The 16,119-nt window shown below is 42.8% G+C and overlaps 1 protein-coding gene across 3 annotated transcripts in view; it reads left to right on the plus strand.

Moving 5' to 3' along the window:
- Positions 1-16,119, plus strand: part of FAM81A (family with sequence similarity 81 member A) — a 77,319-nt gene that overhangs the window by 58,336 nt on the left and 2,864 nt on the right. For all 3 annotated transcript variants that reach the window (XM_006757994.2, XM_006757993.2, XM_006757995.1), the window contains 4 exons: positions 2,216-2,345; positions 3,818-3,924; positions 9,832-9,967; positions 11,468-11,663. In XM_006757994.2, coding sequence (XP_006758057.1) covers positions 2,216-2,345; positions 3,818-3,924; positions 9,832-9,967; positions 11,468-11,663 — 569 coding nt within the window. The remainder of the gene's footprint in view (positions 1-2,215; positions 2,346-3,817; positions 3,925-9,831; positions 9,968-11,467; positions 11,664-16,119) is intronic.

Here is a 16,119-nt window from a genome sequence, read left to right on the forward strand (position 1 = left end):
TTATCCAGCAAAGCTATCATTCAGAATTGAAGGTCAGATAAAGAGCTTCACAGATAAGGAGAAGCTAAAGGAGTTCATCACCACCAAACCAGTATTATATGAAATGCTGAAAGGTATCCTTTAAGAAGAGGAAGAAGACGAAGAAAAAAGTAAAGATACAAATTATGAACAACAAATACACATCTACCAACAAGTGAATCTAAAAATCAAGTGAATAAATAATCTGATGAACAGAATTAACTGGTGATTATAATAGAATCAGGGGCATAGAAAGGGAGTGGACTGGCTATTCTTGCGGGGGAAAGGGTGAGGGGGATGCGGGAAGAGACTGGACAAAAATCGTGCACCTATGGATGAGGACAGTGGCTGGGGGGTGAGGGCAGAGGGTGGGGTGGGAACTGGGAGGAGGGGAGTTATGGGGGGAAAAAGGAGGAGCAAATGTAATCTGAACAATAAAGATTTAATTTAAAAAAATCATATGTATTTATTGCAGGAAAGTTGTGCATGTCAGAAAAGAATGAAAAATACAATAACCAAACATGTTCCAGAGATTGTTGGTTAGTGTTTTGTAAGCTTTCATGTGATAGTTTAATGATTATCTGCATCAAGGTTCATGCAAGCAAACAGAAAACACTCTTTTAACAGGAAGGGATTTCACATTGAAAATCACAGCTCGCAAAAGCAGTGGGAGCTGTGGGGAGGCAAAGGGCAGGAAACTTACTGGCTTTCAGGGAAGTAGGCAGCATGAGAATCACAGAAAGGGACTCGGCTGCCCCCAGCATGGAGGTCAGGGGTTTCAGGAGTGTGTCTGGAAGTGGCTGCACACCCACCCGGCAGGGTCGCCAGGCGCCTGCCCGCCCACTGCTGCAGAGCGGAATAGGGCTGCCCCTTCTCCTCCCCCTTCCACCTCCTGCAGAAGCGCCTCCCACTGGTGGATCTAAATCAGACCACGCCAGTGAGGGAATCCGGGAAGTGCAGTTTGGGGGCTCCTGCCCGAGGAGATACAGAGAGCTTTCCCAAGGAGCAAAAAGGCCGTGGCGGCTCTGAGTGGCCCCCTCATGTGATTGCTTTCTCTTGTCAGTAGTCTTCCAATACCTGTTTTCTAAGCCTCTCACCATGAGTTATTTCCATGAATGTCTGGCCACCTCTTATTCTAGGCAAAGTGAACCCCCAGATATACTGTTTGAAGCTCTGCCCACTGTGAGGGTTTCCCTTCTGTAATAGCCTCAGGGCCACTCCTGAGAGGGCTTTTCAGTGTCAGCAGCCTTCTAGAAGGTGCCAGCCTATTAGATGTGAACATCTGTAAATCAGGCCTGACCTTTTCTCCCTCAGTCCACTTGGGCATCAAAAAACTCCTCAAGAGGCCACGGGTGTGAGTTGAAGGAAGTGGGTACAGCAGCAGGGCGGGATGCCACGGGAGTCAGGGCACATGTAGTTTGCGTAGCCTTTGCGATCTGTTCCGGCTTGATGTCTGTACGTACCCCTCCCCTCGAGGATGGGGTGCTGCTCAGCGCCCACCTGTTTGCAGTCTCCCCCAGTGCCCAGTGGCAAGCAGCCGCTACTTCTCCAGGCAGGACCGATTGTGTTGGGACAGGGATGACTTTGTCCTGTGACCCTCCTGTTAGGTCTGTCCCCGTGGACAGAGGCTGGTACACAGCGTATCTGCCACCGACACCTGGAGCACCACTGGGACCGCCAAGGGGTGTAAGGCCCGGGGGCAGCGCCACTTCCCTGGCAGCATGACCAGCTGCAGGACCTTCCCTGGCCCTGGACCCCTCAAAGCAGACAGCCTGCTAGGTGGTTAAGAGGAGCCTTTCTAATGTGGTGGAAATTGCCTCCAAAATGCAACCCCCCACCCCCAACACACACACCCATGAAAAGGCGGAGGTGGTTCTGAAGACGACAGACCACATCCGCACACTCTGTTGTGTTTTGTAACTGGGCCCTCACTGCAGATACGGTTTTGTAGTCATGATCATCGTAAGCCTGAGGCCCTTTGATGGTGACATCTCGAGTCTTTTCAAGCACACCCCTGTGGTTTAACGTAAAAACCGTAGTGAGGGCAGCTCTCTGAATTCGTTCGAGCCTCTGTTAAAAAGAGCGGCTCGTCGCGCAGTTTCTCTGAGTGGGGCCATGCATTGTAGAGCAGGCAAGGAGGCCCGAGCGCTTGTTGTGAAACGTGAGTGAGAATGAGCCCTGTTGTTTGCCTGGACAGGTGTGACGCCAGCATAGCCAGACTCTCCGCGGAGCACAAATCCACCTGCGAGGGCCTTCAGCACTTGAACAAAGAGCAGCAGGCTGCCAAACTCATCCTGGAAACAAAGATCAAGGACGCAGAGGGCCAGGTATGACCTGTCTCAGGGAGCTGCTTAAAGGGGTCGTTGTTCTCAGCTGAGAGCACCGTGGTGCGGCCTGTCCTTTACAGAGGAGACTAGCTCGGGCACCGGCATAAGCGTGATCTCTTTTCTCTGCTGCTTCCTTCCTTCTGCGTCACGGGAGTGGCGCTTCATGAGTGAGGCCACCAAGTCACCGAGATTTTTCGGTACAGTCCTAATTCCAAAGATCCTTTCCCTTCATTCTGAAAACAATTACGACATTCCAAATTGTAACTCCAAAACGACCCCTCGCCCAGGTAAGCGATCAGCATTCTTTTACACGCCAGTCTTCGCAATTTGGGGTTTGGGAAAAGGTCGCTATATTCACCGGGACTAGTCTGTATGTGGGAAGAAATTAGGGCAAAGCTGGAGGATAGGCCGGCTAGTGGATTTTCAGTATTCCACCTTGAAAATTCACAGGTTAATTTCAAAAAGCAAAATTCTTGGCATTTAACGTTTGCTTTTTGGCCACTTACTACTTTCCCTTTGCCATAACGGGGCCTGTCTTTCTGGGATTTCCCCACAGTGTATGTTCTGCTTGCTCTTCTTCATTTAAAGGGGGACTATGCCAGGAAAGTGGGACATCTGGTCAACTTACTGGATTCAAAAGACTTGTGTCCTAACTACATCCAATAAGTAGGTAAATCTGCTTATGTGAAAAGCACAGACATTATAAAACCATGAAAAGAAGAATAAAATGACAAGTCCAATACTTTTTATCACAGAATGAGTGAGGATAAAATTATTACATCAGAAAATAAATGCTAAGGAAATATTAAGCTTTCTGATAGCCAAGCCAAGTGTAATGCATATAGAAATCCATAAAAGGAGATATATTTTTTTATTTGTTCTGGATCTGAAAAATACGTGTTTCATGAATCTTTAAGGAACATTGCAGAAAATTAAGACATTTCATATAGCACTAGTTTTATGTTACATGGTAGTAAAAAGACAAGGGAAATGGGTAGGCAGTGGGAGGGAGAAAGGAGTAGGAAGGGTGCGTAGTTACAAATTATGTTTTCTGGGAACTAAACAATACAGAGGTAAATCTGGGACCTTAATGGATTTTGTAAGTAATAAGAATTCCATTCTCTGTGACTAGCAGCTACATTCCTGGTTAGAAATTTCAGGATAAAAGTGACTATATTTTGTGCCAGCAGGTGGCAGTAGTGTACCTGGGCAGAAACTGTGCTTGCTCATCAGAGTTCTGTAAGCTCAGTGCTCAGTGCACAGGGAACATTTTGGCAGTGCTGCTGGTCTTGGTTTTTGATGGGCCTGTGGAAGAAAATGGAAGTGGAGGGATGAGGTGAAGTCCTAAATGACTGTATTAAATTAGACTGAACCTTCATGCTATTTTGTCTAGAATATAGCTTACAAAATGTTTTCTTCAATGACCTCTGAAAAGGTTCAACGTGATATTCCACGCAAAGTCTCTTTTCCAGATTTCTCAGCTTTTGAGCAGAGTGGACTTGTCAATATCCGAGCAAAGCACCAAATTGAAGATGTCCCACAGAGATAGTAACCACCAGCTTCAGCTCTTGGACACTAAGTAAGTCATCAACTTATAAACATTTTATTTCTAATGGTAGAAGTTCTTTATGAGCTTATTCAGTACTACAGTTTCCCCCTCTTATTTATTTATTGCATAAACAAAGTGACAACAGTACTGGAAGTTGAAAGGAAAAGCATCTGTGCAGCATGCTGTCACTTCACCTTCCTCATTTTTGTTTTTCTTGGTTGGATAATCATCCATCCATTCATTCGATAAATAGCTGAGCACTGGCCAAGGTGCTGAGGATCAGTAATGAAGAGAAACAGACTGTCCTAGTCCTTGTGTAGCTGATAGTCTAGGGCCGTGGTCAGCAAACTGCGGCTCGCGAGCCACATGCGGCTCTTTGGCCCCTTGAGTGTGGCTCTTCCACAAAATACCATGTGGGGGCGCACAGGTACTGATGAGCATGGATTACATCATGACTGCAGCAAGCACTTGCTATGTCATTACTAACGGTGATGAGTGCTTTGGAGGAAAGGGGCACGGTGTGGTAGGCTGACTGATAGTCCCCTAAATGTCACCACGTAACCCTTGTGAATAGGGCACCTTGCATGGCAAAAAGGGACTTTGATACGCGATTAAGATTTTAAAATGGGAAAATTATTTGGGTGAGCCCGATGTCACCCTTAGAGTCCCTGTGAGAGGGGGCAGGAAGGTCAGGGTCAGAAGACCACGCGACATGGAAGCCAAGATTGGAGTCATGTGCCTTGACGGTGGAGGAAGCTGAAAAAGGCAAGAAAATGACTCTCCCCCCAGAGCCTCCAGAAGGAACCACCTCTGCTCACACCTCGACCTCAGTCCAGTGAAGCTGATTTCAGACCTCTGCCCTTCAGAACTATAAGAAAATGAATGTGTTGCTTTTAGCCACCAGGTTTGTGGGCACTTGTCACAGCAGCTGCCGGAGGCTAATACAGTGGTGCTGTGAGAGTGAAAGGCAGAGGCCTGGGTGTGAGCCTTCCTGAGGAGGCGATGTTTGGAGTAAGAGATGGAGAATGAGTGGAATTCACGGGGTAAAGAGAGAGGTGAGGACATACAGGATGGGAGGGCCTATCTTGGGAGAAGTGTGGCATATAGAAACTGCAAGATGGCAAAGGTGGCTGGAACAGAGACTCGAGGCTGGAGAGGAGGCGGGCCAGCTGGCCAGGCCTTGTAGATCTTGGCCGGCACTTTCCATCACTGAGCAACAAGGAGCCACCGGAAGATTTTAAGCAGATAAAGTGATATATATATATATATACACACACACACACACACACACACATAATTTTTTTTCAATGGCCTTGATTGCAGTTGGAAATGGATCACAAGGGGCCAAAGCAGAGATGGAGACATCAGTTAGGGGCACCGTTTCAGCAGTCCAGGTGGGAGAGGCCTGCATCAGGGTGGTACTGAGCTATTTAGTTGGTGCCCTGTAATTTGTTACACTTCCACATTTTGTTATAGTGACCCTTTAGTTATAGTGACCCTTTAGTTATAGTGGCCCTTTAGTTATAGTGGCCCTTTAGTTATAGTGACCCTTTAGTTATAGTGGCCCTTTAGTTATAGTGACCCTTTCGACTGCACTTGCCTTCAGGGAAGCTCATCTTCTGCTCAATCACAAAACCATACACCTTCTCCCATCATGAAGCTTCATGACCTCCCATTTTCCTGCCAAAGCAGAGCCAGCATTGACTGTATATGCATGCGTGTGTCCTTGTGTGCGTGTGTGTGTGTACATATGTGTATATTGACACTACATTTTTAAAAGATGACTACAGTATGGAACTTGGTTAGAGGTTTATGGAAATTTAAATTACACATTCTCTGGATCTTTACATCTCAGTGCCTTCATGTTTAATGCTATTTCAGGCTTGTTGCCTATTTAACAGGAATTTACCTGTGAAAACCACATTTTTACCCCTCTCATTGCCTGTATTTACATAATTGTTGAGTTATGTCACCATTTCTCATAGATCCTAGAAGCTGGCCATGCACAGAAAGATCTCTCCAATCCTCTTTCTTTGATCACACAGGAACAAAAGAAACCTTTTAGTATTTACTAGTCAGCAGACATGAACATCTTTATTTTTCTTCCTACAACTTGCAGTCTAGAAGTGTACATACAAGGCTGGTCACGGAGGCAAGCAGGCACAGCCTGGGGCCTCTGTGGGGCGGGGGATGTATTGGAGACCCAAACGGTGAACCCCTGCCAGATGCACTAGGAAAAATGCACAGAGATCACAATCTGTCTAATCTTGCCTCTGGGTAGAGAAGTAAAGCTAGTCTTGAGTATCAGGATCCTAACACAAGCTTTCTATAGACGTAGAAAGGTAGTTCCGGTTACCTAGAGGGCTTGAAGAAAACCACAGGAACTGTGGTATCATCACATATGCCTCTGTAACTGTCTTAGAATGACCCTGAGATTCCTGGCAGAAGCAAATGCAAACCTTCAGTCTTCAAATCTTCCCACAGACAAAGGAAGTCCCAAGAAACATGAATTTACAATAAAATATTGTGAAACAACACAAGGGAAAAGCTACACAAATAATTGAATCAGAAGAAACAACAAAAAAACCCAGAATCAGGCTTCTGAATACTGCATGTACAGTAATTATTGGATAGAATAAGAATTCATGTGTATATGTGAGTTTCACACACATATTTTGGAAGTATGATTAAGGGATAAGAGATGATCAAAACTGATCAATCAGAATTTAAACAACCAATTAGAACTTCTACAAAATATAATAATTGCTATAACCTGTAACCACACCTGACCAGGGAGCCTGAACAGTGACTGTAGGCAGCTTTGGAGCCCAGCTTATGGTTCCGCCTGATTGTTGAGCACAGCCTTGCCCAGGCCGGGAACCCAGCCAACAATCCTGCCCAAAAGCAGAACTTGGCCCGCGGCTCTACCTGACTGGGGAGCCCGGACAACAACTCCTCCTGACCCCAGAGCACAGTTTCCAGCTCTACACAACTGCTAGGTACAGCTGGTGGCCGCGCCTGACCAGGGAGCCTGGCTAGTGACCTCAGTCACCTGTGGGGCACAGCCAGCAGCCTGCTGAATTGTGGAGCATAGCCTGAGGCCCTGTCTGAGCATGTATCTCAGCCTGTGGCCCTGCCTGAACGTGGAGCTGGGGAACACAGCTTGGCGCCCCACCTGGTCAGGTATAGTTGTGGAGCCCAGCCTGCAGTTCTGCCTGATCATAGAGTCCAGCCAGCAGCACCACCCTGCCAGGGAACACAGCCTGCAACCCCACCCAGCCAGAGGTCATTGCAGAGCTCAGTTAGTGGCTCCACAGGACTATGCAGCCCATCAAGTAGCCCTACCTGGACAGGGAGCCCAGCCGGTGGTCCCCGCTCCTTCAGAGTGTGGACAGCAGCTCTGCCCAACTAGAGACCTAACAGACATACAGAACATTCTATCCAACAGCTGCAGAATACATGTTCTTAAGTGCACACAACATTCTCTAGGATAGAGGCATATATAGGCCACAAAAGAAGTTTTAAATTAAATATTAAAATAAAACCAAGTATCTATTTTTTACCATAATAGTGTAAAATTAGACATCGATAATAGGAGGAACACTGGAAGTTAAACTACCCATTCCTGAGAAATCAATGTATCAAAGAAGATCAAAAGGGAAATTTTAAAATCTTGAAAAAAATAAAAATAGAAACACAACATACTAAAATGTATGGGGTGCAGCAAAAGCAATTCTGTGAGGAAAATTTACAGAGGTAAATGTCTGCATTGTGAGAAAGGAAAGATCTCGAATAAACAACCAAACTTTACACTTCAAGGAATTAGAATAACAAACTAATCTCAAAGATAGTAGAAGGAAAGGAATAATAAACATAAACTAGAAATAAATGAAATACAGAATAGAAAAACAATGGGAAAAATAAGCAAAATTAATAGTTGGTTTGTTTGAAAGATAAACCAAATAGATAAAACTTTAGCTAGGTAAACCAAGAAAAAAAGAGGACTCAAATAAAATTATAAATGAAAGAGGAGGCATTACAGCTGATACCACGGAAATGCAAAGGATCATAAGAAACTACTATGAAATATTATATGCCAACAAACTGGATGTCTTAGTTGGGGTGGGGGAAGTGGGAATCTGTGAATTTCTGGAAGCATACAACCTACCAAGACAGAATTATGAAGAAATTGAAAATCTGAACAGACCAGTAATAAGGAAGAAAATTGAATCAGTAATCAAAAACCTCCTTACAAATAAAAGCCTAGAACCAAATGGCTTCATGGGTGAATTCTGCCAAATATTTAAAGAATGATTAATGGCAATCATTTTCAAACTCATTCAAAAAATTGAAGAGGAGGGAACACTTACAAACTCATTTTATGAGGCCAGCATTACCCTGATGCCAAAGCCACATACAAAATATCCCTGATAAACATAAATGCAAAAATTCTTAACAAAATACTAGCAAACCAAATTCAACAGTACATAAAAAAGGACCATATACTATGATTAAATAGGATGTATCCCTGGTATGCAAGGATGGTTCAATATACACTAATCAATCAACATGATATACCACATTATGTTGGATAAAAATCATGATCATCTCAATAGATGCAGAAGAAGCATTTCAACATCTTTTCATAATAAAGACTCTTAACAGATGGGATATAGAAGGAATTTACTTCAACATAATAAAGGCCATATATCCCAAGGCCACAGCTAACATCATACTCAATGATGAAAATCTGAAAGTGTTTCCTCTAAGATCAAAAACAAGACACGGGTGCCCACTCTCACCACTTCTGTTTATCATGGTACTGGAAGTCCTAGCCAGAGAAATTAGGCAAGAAAAAGATATTCAAATCAGAGAAAAAGAAGTAAAGTTATCCCTATTTACAGATGACATGATCTTATATATAGAAAAGTCTAAAGACTGCACCAAAAAGCTGTTAGAACAAATAAATTCTGTAAAGCTGCTGTGTTCTGTGGTCAGTCTTCCTGGTCAGTTAGGTGGAGCTGCTGGCTTGGCTTCCTGCCCAGATAAGGCCAAAGAGCTTTGTTTTTAATGACCAGGAAGTTGTACTTATCACTTCTACATGTGTCCAATTGTCCACCTTAGTCATATGACCATACCTAACTGCAAAGAAGGCTGGGAAATGTAGTCTCTGGCTAGGCAGCCATGTAACCAGTCTACATTTGAGCGTTTTTTAATAGGGAAGAAGAGGCAAACAGACTGCATATAATTAGGTGTTGTTTTTTATCACAATGGGTGTTTATTTTGTTGTTATCATTTAGGTTCTTTTGTCACATATATTCTTTTGTATTTTCATTACATTTCATAATAAAAATAATAAAAATGTAATTAAGGAGAGCAGCAAGTATGAAGTGTTATTTTAAGGTATTTGGAAAGGGGGAGGACTAGAGGAATAGAGGATTGGGTTATGTTTTTTACTTCAGTTTTCTTTTTTATTTAAATTAGAAAATATCTGTGTAGAGGCGAGAAATTTGGAGAATATGAAAGAAAAAGGGAGGCAGGCTCCAGTTCTGGGAGATAAAAGGGAGAAGGAGGAAGAGCCCAGAGAAATAGGGGAGCCAGGAGGGGTCCCAGGACAGTGTCCTCTGAGCCGGGAGCCCTAGGGGACCCTCTGAACTGCAAAGATTAGCACCTGGTGCGGCGTTGTGTGACTTTGCCCACACTGTCAGCTCGTCGTGAGTAGGAAGTATTGCAGGTGCTTTTCTGTTATATCATCTTCCTCAGCCCCCTCCCCAGAATGGTTCAAAATGCAAGTCTAAGCGAAGGTAAGCACGTAATTCTGAGTGGGCTCAGTTTAATGCTGACATATTTATGAGAAATTTGATAATTGGAGACTGAGGTTGTTTGATGTCATTTTTGAATTGTTTTACATCTAACTCCCTGACTCGTTTATTTTAGATTTAAAGGTACAATTGAGGAACTCAGTAACCAGATTTTATCTGCTCGGAAATGGTTGCAGCAGGAACAGGAACGGATAGAAAAAGAACTTTTACAGAAAATCGATCATCTCTCCTTGGTTGTTAAGGAAAACAGTGTAGGTATTGATGTTTAGCAATAACATGGTCATTTGGTGAGGGTCTGCACTGTGTGAGTAATACCTAGTAATTTATCATCGCTTTATTTAGCACCATATTAAGCTGTTCCATTGCTTGCCTTAGAATCCATTTCCATGGTTCAGACTGGTTCTTTGTCATAAAGAGATGGAGCACTCTGATTTGTTTTGGTTAACAAAGGCTCAGTAGAAAATTTTAATAGCTTCAGCTAAGATGAATTTACGTGAAGACCTTAATGAACTAAGTTGTCCATCTGCTTTTCTAAATCAAACAATTACAGACTTCAACCAGTCTTGTTTTAATTTCATGACCTGGCATAACCAGTCTTGACTTGACTTCTCCTTCCAGGCCCCTCTGTCACACTGTAACCACAGTATGAGATGTCATGGTGCAACATGTAAAGAGAATCCACTGTTTTCTTTTCCAGCTTCCTTGTCCTTTTACCCCACTCTTCCAGAGGACTGAGGTGTGCAGAACTGCTCAACACCATATTGAGAAAGCCTTGCATAGATAGGATTCAAAACCAGTAAACTCTGAAACCGGTACTTGGCAGGCAGCTTTTTTGGTTTGGTCATTTAGCCTAAGCATCTCCCTCTCCCTTCTCTTTTCTTGCACTGCTTCCTCCTGTCGAACTTTGATGGAGCAGAAGTGATTGGTGCAGTTTGCATTCTAGCTCTGCTCTCTGAAAGCCCAGCTGTTGAATTGCAGACTCTGCATCTGACAGCATTGTGAGAGCTTTGTCATGCCATAGCCCACCCACTTTTAGCTTGGATTTTGTGGTTCTGGCCTCCAGAGCTTGCCTGCAGACACAGATTCCCATAAAAATGAAGCATGGTGGAAAGGGAAGAAAAAGGTAGGGAAGGGAAGAAAAGAGAAGGGTAGGGAGGAATATATTTACCATATCTCTTATTTTTACATGAAGATTTGTCTAATAACTAACAGTAAACCTCAGGATAATGGGGTTTAATAAGATAGATGTTTATTTCTCTTTCACATAGAAGATGTCTGGGCCGATGTGGTAGCTTGTCAGTCCTCAGAGTCTCAGGATCCTCCTGGCATAATTGCCAGTCCTAGAGAGTGACCCTCATCCTTGTAGTTCAGGAAGGTTGCTGGAGCTCCCGTCATTGTCTGAATTCCAGGAAGAGGGGAAAGGAGGACATACCTCAGCTGTCTTTTAACTTTTCCTGGAAACTGCCATATGCACTTGAACTTGCATCTCATCGGCCACAACTTAATCGTATGGCTACCCGAAACTCAGGAGACGGTAGAAAATGTCATATTTATTCTGGATAACCTTATACCCAGCTGTAAATTGGGGATCTGTTAAAGAGGAAAGGATCATGGATATTAGGGTGAGCAACGAGCAACCTTTGTGATTCCGTTCCCTGCAGACTGTTGTTAAAAGACATCATAGCTGATGCAAATGCCATACAGACTTTCTTTTTGGAGTAATGAGGTGCAATTCTTATCCTGGGTCTCAGGGAGCCAGTGAGAGGGACATGGAGAAGAAGCTGAGCCAGATGTCAGCCAGACTCGACAAAATAGAAGAGAGTCAGAAGAAGCATATGGAAGGGCAGAGAACAAAACAAGAAGAAGAGAAGGTGCATGGGCGAATCAGCAAGCTGGAGTTGCAGATGACGGAGGACATGAAGGAAATGAAAGCAGAAGTTGATGCTGGTAGGCTGAAAAGAAAACAGCTCCTATGTTTTATTTTCTATTTGATCTAGAAACCAATTAATTCGTATTCCCTACAACTGCCCATGAACCTGGCTAATGGCAAGAACAGTGAAATGGCCTTAGGTGATTTTCTAAGTAGCTATGCTGTATTCAACTAAAACATTTTAATTCCAAGAGCCACCATAACGGACAGGTAAACGAAATGAAGATTGCTTAGCTTGCAATTGATGTGTGCTTTCTTTAGTGCTGTGTACAGATTCCTTTCTGTTCAGAGCCAAGGTGACTAGGTCTCATAGATAAGCACACGTCTGAGGGCTTTTGAAGGCTTTATTGTATACTGCTAGTAGGACCATCATGGTTTTCCTCTACTCAGAAGTCAACAGGGCCCATTAATTCACACTTGTTTAGGAGAAAATGTTAGAGCTGACATAAAAGGAGGAATTAGATTTACGCGCTGAGTCAGGAATACAGAACTGGAACCAGTAGAGTGGAAGTGACCCGAAGACAGAGTATATTTATTTATTTTATTTTTAAAATCTTTACTGTTGAGAGCATGTCCCTTTTCTTTCCCCCTCTATCGCCTCTCTCCACTCAGTTCCCGCCCTGTCCCAGGTCTTCACCACCCTATTGTCTGTGTCCTTAGGTAATGCATACATGCATATAAGATCTTTGGTTAATCTCTTCCCGTCCTTCCACTACCCTTCCCTCTGAGAATCATCAGTCTGTTCCATTTGTTGGTGATGAACTCCTTTAGCTTTTTTTTTTTTTGTCTGTGAAGCTCTTTATATGACATTTAATTCTAAATGATGGCTTTGCTGGGTAGAATAATCTTGGTTGTAGGTCCTTGCTATTTATCATGTTGAATATTTCTTGCCACTCCCTTCTGACCTGCATAGTTTCTGTTGAGAAATCAGCTGACAGTCATATTGGCACTCCCTTGTAGGTAACTAACTGTTTTTCTCTTGCTGCTTTTAAGATTTTCTCTTTGTCTTCAGCCGTTGGCATTTTAATTATGATGTTTCTTGGTGTGGTCCTATTTGGGTTCCTCTTCTTTGGGACTTTGTGCATCCTGTACTTGTAAAGTCTATTTCTTTCACCAGGTAGGGGAAATTTTCTGTCATTATTTTTTCAAGTAGGTTTTTAGTATCTTTCTCTCTTCTTCTGGCAACCCATAATGAGAATGTTGTCCCAGAGGCTCATTACACTACCTTCATATTTTTTTTATTCTTTTTGCTTCCTCATATTTCAAATACTTGATTTGATTCTCAGGATCTTATATTCTACTCTTGAATCCCTGTATATTATTCTTTATTTCATCAGTGTATGCTTAATTTCTGACTGATCCTTTTCCATTATTTTGGCATTCTCACTAAGATCCTTGAAGGTCTCACTAAGTCCCTTGGAGGCCTCAAGAAGATTCTTGAGTAACTTATAACTGTGGTTTTGAACTCTATATCCAGGAGCTTGCTTTCTTCCATTTCTTTCATTTGTGGAATGTTTCTTTGTTTCTGCATTTTGACTACTTCCCTGTGTTTATTTCTATGTATTGGGTAGAGCTTCTATGTATCCTTGAGTTGGTAGAGTGGACTTGTGTAGTAGGTGTCCTATAGGACCCACTGGCTTAGCCTCCCCAGTCACCTGAGCTGGCCACTTTAGGTGCGCCCTTTTGTGGGCTGTGTGCACAGTCATGTTGTAGTTCAGACTTGATTGCTGTTGATATCATTGGGAGGAATTGATCTTCAGTCCAAATTGGCTGTGGGGACCAGCTGCAACTACAGGAGAAGAGCTGCTATGCAAGAGACACCCCTATGGAGCAGGGCTTGCTTCAGTGGGGCTTTGGTGTTCACTGAGTCTGCCCCTTGAGTGTGTCACTCATGGATGTGTAGAGTTGTAATCTAGTATGGTCTGACACTAACCAATGAGTGTACTGGCTCTTGGGTCTCCAGGAAGGTACAAAGTCAGCCACTCCCTGGGGCCACCCAGCAGGAGCTACAGAGAGATTTTCAGATTCCTCCTATTTGTATCGGGTTTAGACGTGTCCAAGCAAGGTCCAGCTATGAAGCAAGGCAGGCTGGTGCTAGTGCTGGGTCTTGGGCCTCTTATTGATAGGTTTGGGGCTCCCTGACCCAGTTATAGCTTGTTTGAGAGATTTTAGCCTGAAGATTTTAGTCTGAAGTCTGAGCAAGGACAGGCCATTCATAGCAAAAGCCACTGCCCACAGGTTGAGTGAGGCTGCAAATTGGATGGAGCAGGGTCTCAGGGAATCACCTGAGCAGAGCAAACAGGAATGGCTGCCAGTCAGCCCTGCCATCAGGGACGTCCCAGTATAGGAACAATGACCCTTGCAAGTACCTCTGTCTGGGAGAAAGTCGCCCTGAGTTCCAGCTCTGATGCCAGACAATCCAGTTTCTTCTTGTATGTGTCTGTGTCCCCCAGAGCCTCACTCTGGAGCTCAGAGAAAGTGGACTTTCTAAGTTCCTTCATGTGGCCAGCCCTTTAAGAGGAACAGCTGGGTCTCCAGCAGCCTCCATGCCACTGAGCCCCAATCCCCACTGGTTTTACAGCCCATAGTTATGGTGACTTCATTTCCAAACTCTGGGAGACTGTGCTGGGGGTCCGGTGTGGGGCTGGGACCTCTTACTCCTCACGGGTGGCCTCTGCAGAGACGATCTCCCTCCCAATTAAAAAAGCAGCACACGTGGGTACTGGTCCAGCCAGTTCTGCGCCTCTGCCCCTCCTGCCAGTCTCAATGTGCTTTCTTCTTTACTTCTCTAGTTGTGGGACTTCCATTCAGCCAGCGTTTAGGTGGTTCTGGGTGATGGTTGTTCCGTATTTTAGTTGTGATTTCGATGTGATTGTGGGAGGTGGTGAATATAGGCAGTTATCTATGCTGCCATCTTGGTTCTCCCTGAAGACAGATTTTAACTCAACCTGAGACAGAAGTACAGCCGGTCCTGGAATAAGGTCATTTTGTTTAATGTCATTTTGTTAAAACATTCATGAGATATCCTAGGAACTTAACTCCCGTTTATGTCAATTAGCCTATGGAAAAGTCAGTTTCATTACTGTCATTCTGCTTAAAGTCACAGAACCTATTGTTAAGTGAGGACCAACTATATCCTCAGTTAATGGGTCCTAGAATGACACGGGTGGCTTGGTGAGCTTGAAGGCTCTTTGTCATTGAAGGTATTCAAGTGGAAGCTGCTGATCTGGTCAGAAAAGAGAAAACAGCCTTGTAATGTGAGAAGGCGAACTAAGTTTTCTCCTAGCTCCTTCCAGTTCCATGATTCTATAATTTCCTTCTATGGAATTGTTGTATTTTGACCACAAGGAGATAAAAGTACTTAGATACCCCAAGAAAAAGTTTGTTGTTACCACCAAAGTATATTGTTTTATTTAAGTAGAAGCCACAATTAAATTTATGAACCAAGGATTTTATAAACATAAAAATGAAGTTTCTCTCTTGATCTTTTGGGCTATTAGAATATGGTATTTGAATATTTCATCTGTGTTTAACTTTGCATCATTTCCTGAGTAAATTTATTATGATTTAATCAACATACCATTGAGGTTTTTAATATTTAGTACCTAATAAGAAATGCATATGAACCTTTTTAAAATATTTGTACCTTCTTTTACACAAAGGTCATTTTATGAATATTTTTCTATCCATTTGGGTATACATAAATTTACTGTTATATATATGAAAGTTCATGCTATACATGCTGATTTATAACCTACTCTTTTAATTTGTAATGTAGTCTTTCCATTCAATAAGGACAGAATTTTTAATAAGTAATATTTTTACCTTTCATGAATTGCTATATAAAGAAAATTTTCTGAGAAAATTCTAAATTTAGTAATGAAGACAAGACCTTTAAAACATTTATTTTAAAAATCAATAGGAATACAGAGTAATATGAAATGCTCTTTCAGTGGGGAAATTTTTCATTTTCTATCTTTTGTTTTGAAATAATTTCACATTTAGAAAAACTATAAGAACAGTTAAAAAACCTCTATATACCTTTCTCTTTTTTTATAAATTAAATCTTTATTGTTCAGATTATTACATTTGTTCCTCCTTTTTACCCCCATAACTCCACTCCTCCCAGTTCCCACCAAACCCTCCGCCCTTACTCCCCACCCACTGTCCTCATCCATAGGTGCACGATTTTTGTCCAGTCTCTTCCCACATCTCCCAGACCCCTTCCCCCAACCCAAGAATAGTCAGTCCATTCCCTTTCTATGTCTCTGATTCTATTATAATCACCAGTTCATTCTGTTCATCAGATTATTTATTCACTTTATTCTTAGATTCACTTGTTGATAGATGCATATTTGTTGTTCATAATTTGTATCTTTGCCTTTTTCTTCTTCTTCCTCTTATTAAAGGATACCTTTAAGCATTTCAGGTAATACTGGTTAGGTGGTGATGAACTCCTTTAGCTGAATTTTT

Source organism: Myotis davidii, unplaced genomic scaffold (genome assembly GCF_000327345.1).
Source record: "Myotis davidii unplaced genomic scaffold, ASM32734v1 scaffold1275, whole genome shotgun sequence".
Classification (NCBI taxonomy): Eukaryota; Metazoa; Chordata; class Mammalia; order Chiroptera; family Vespertilionidae; genus Myotis; species Myotis davidii.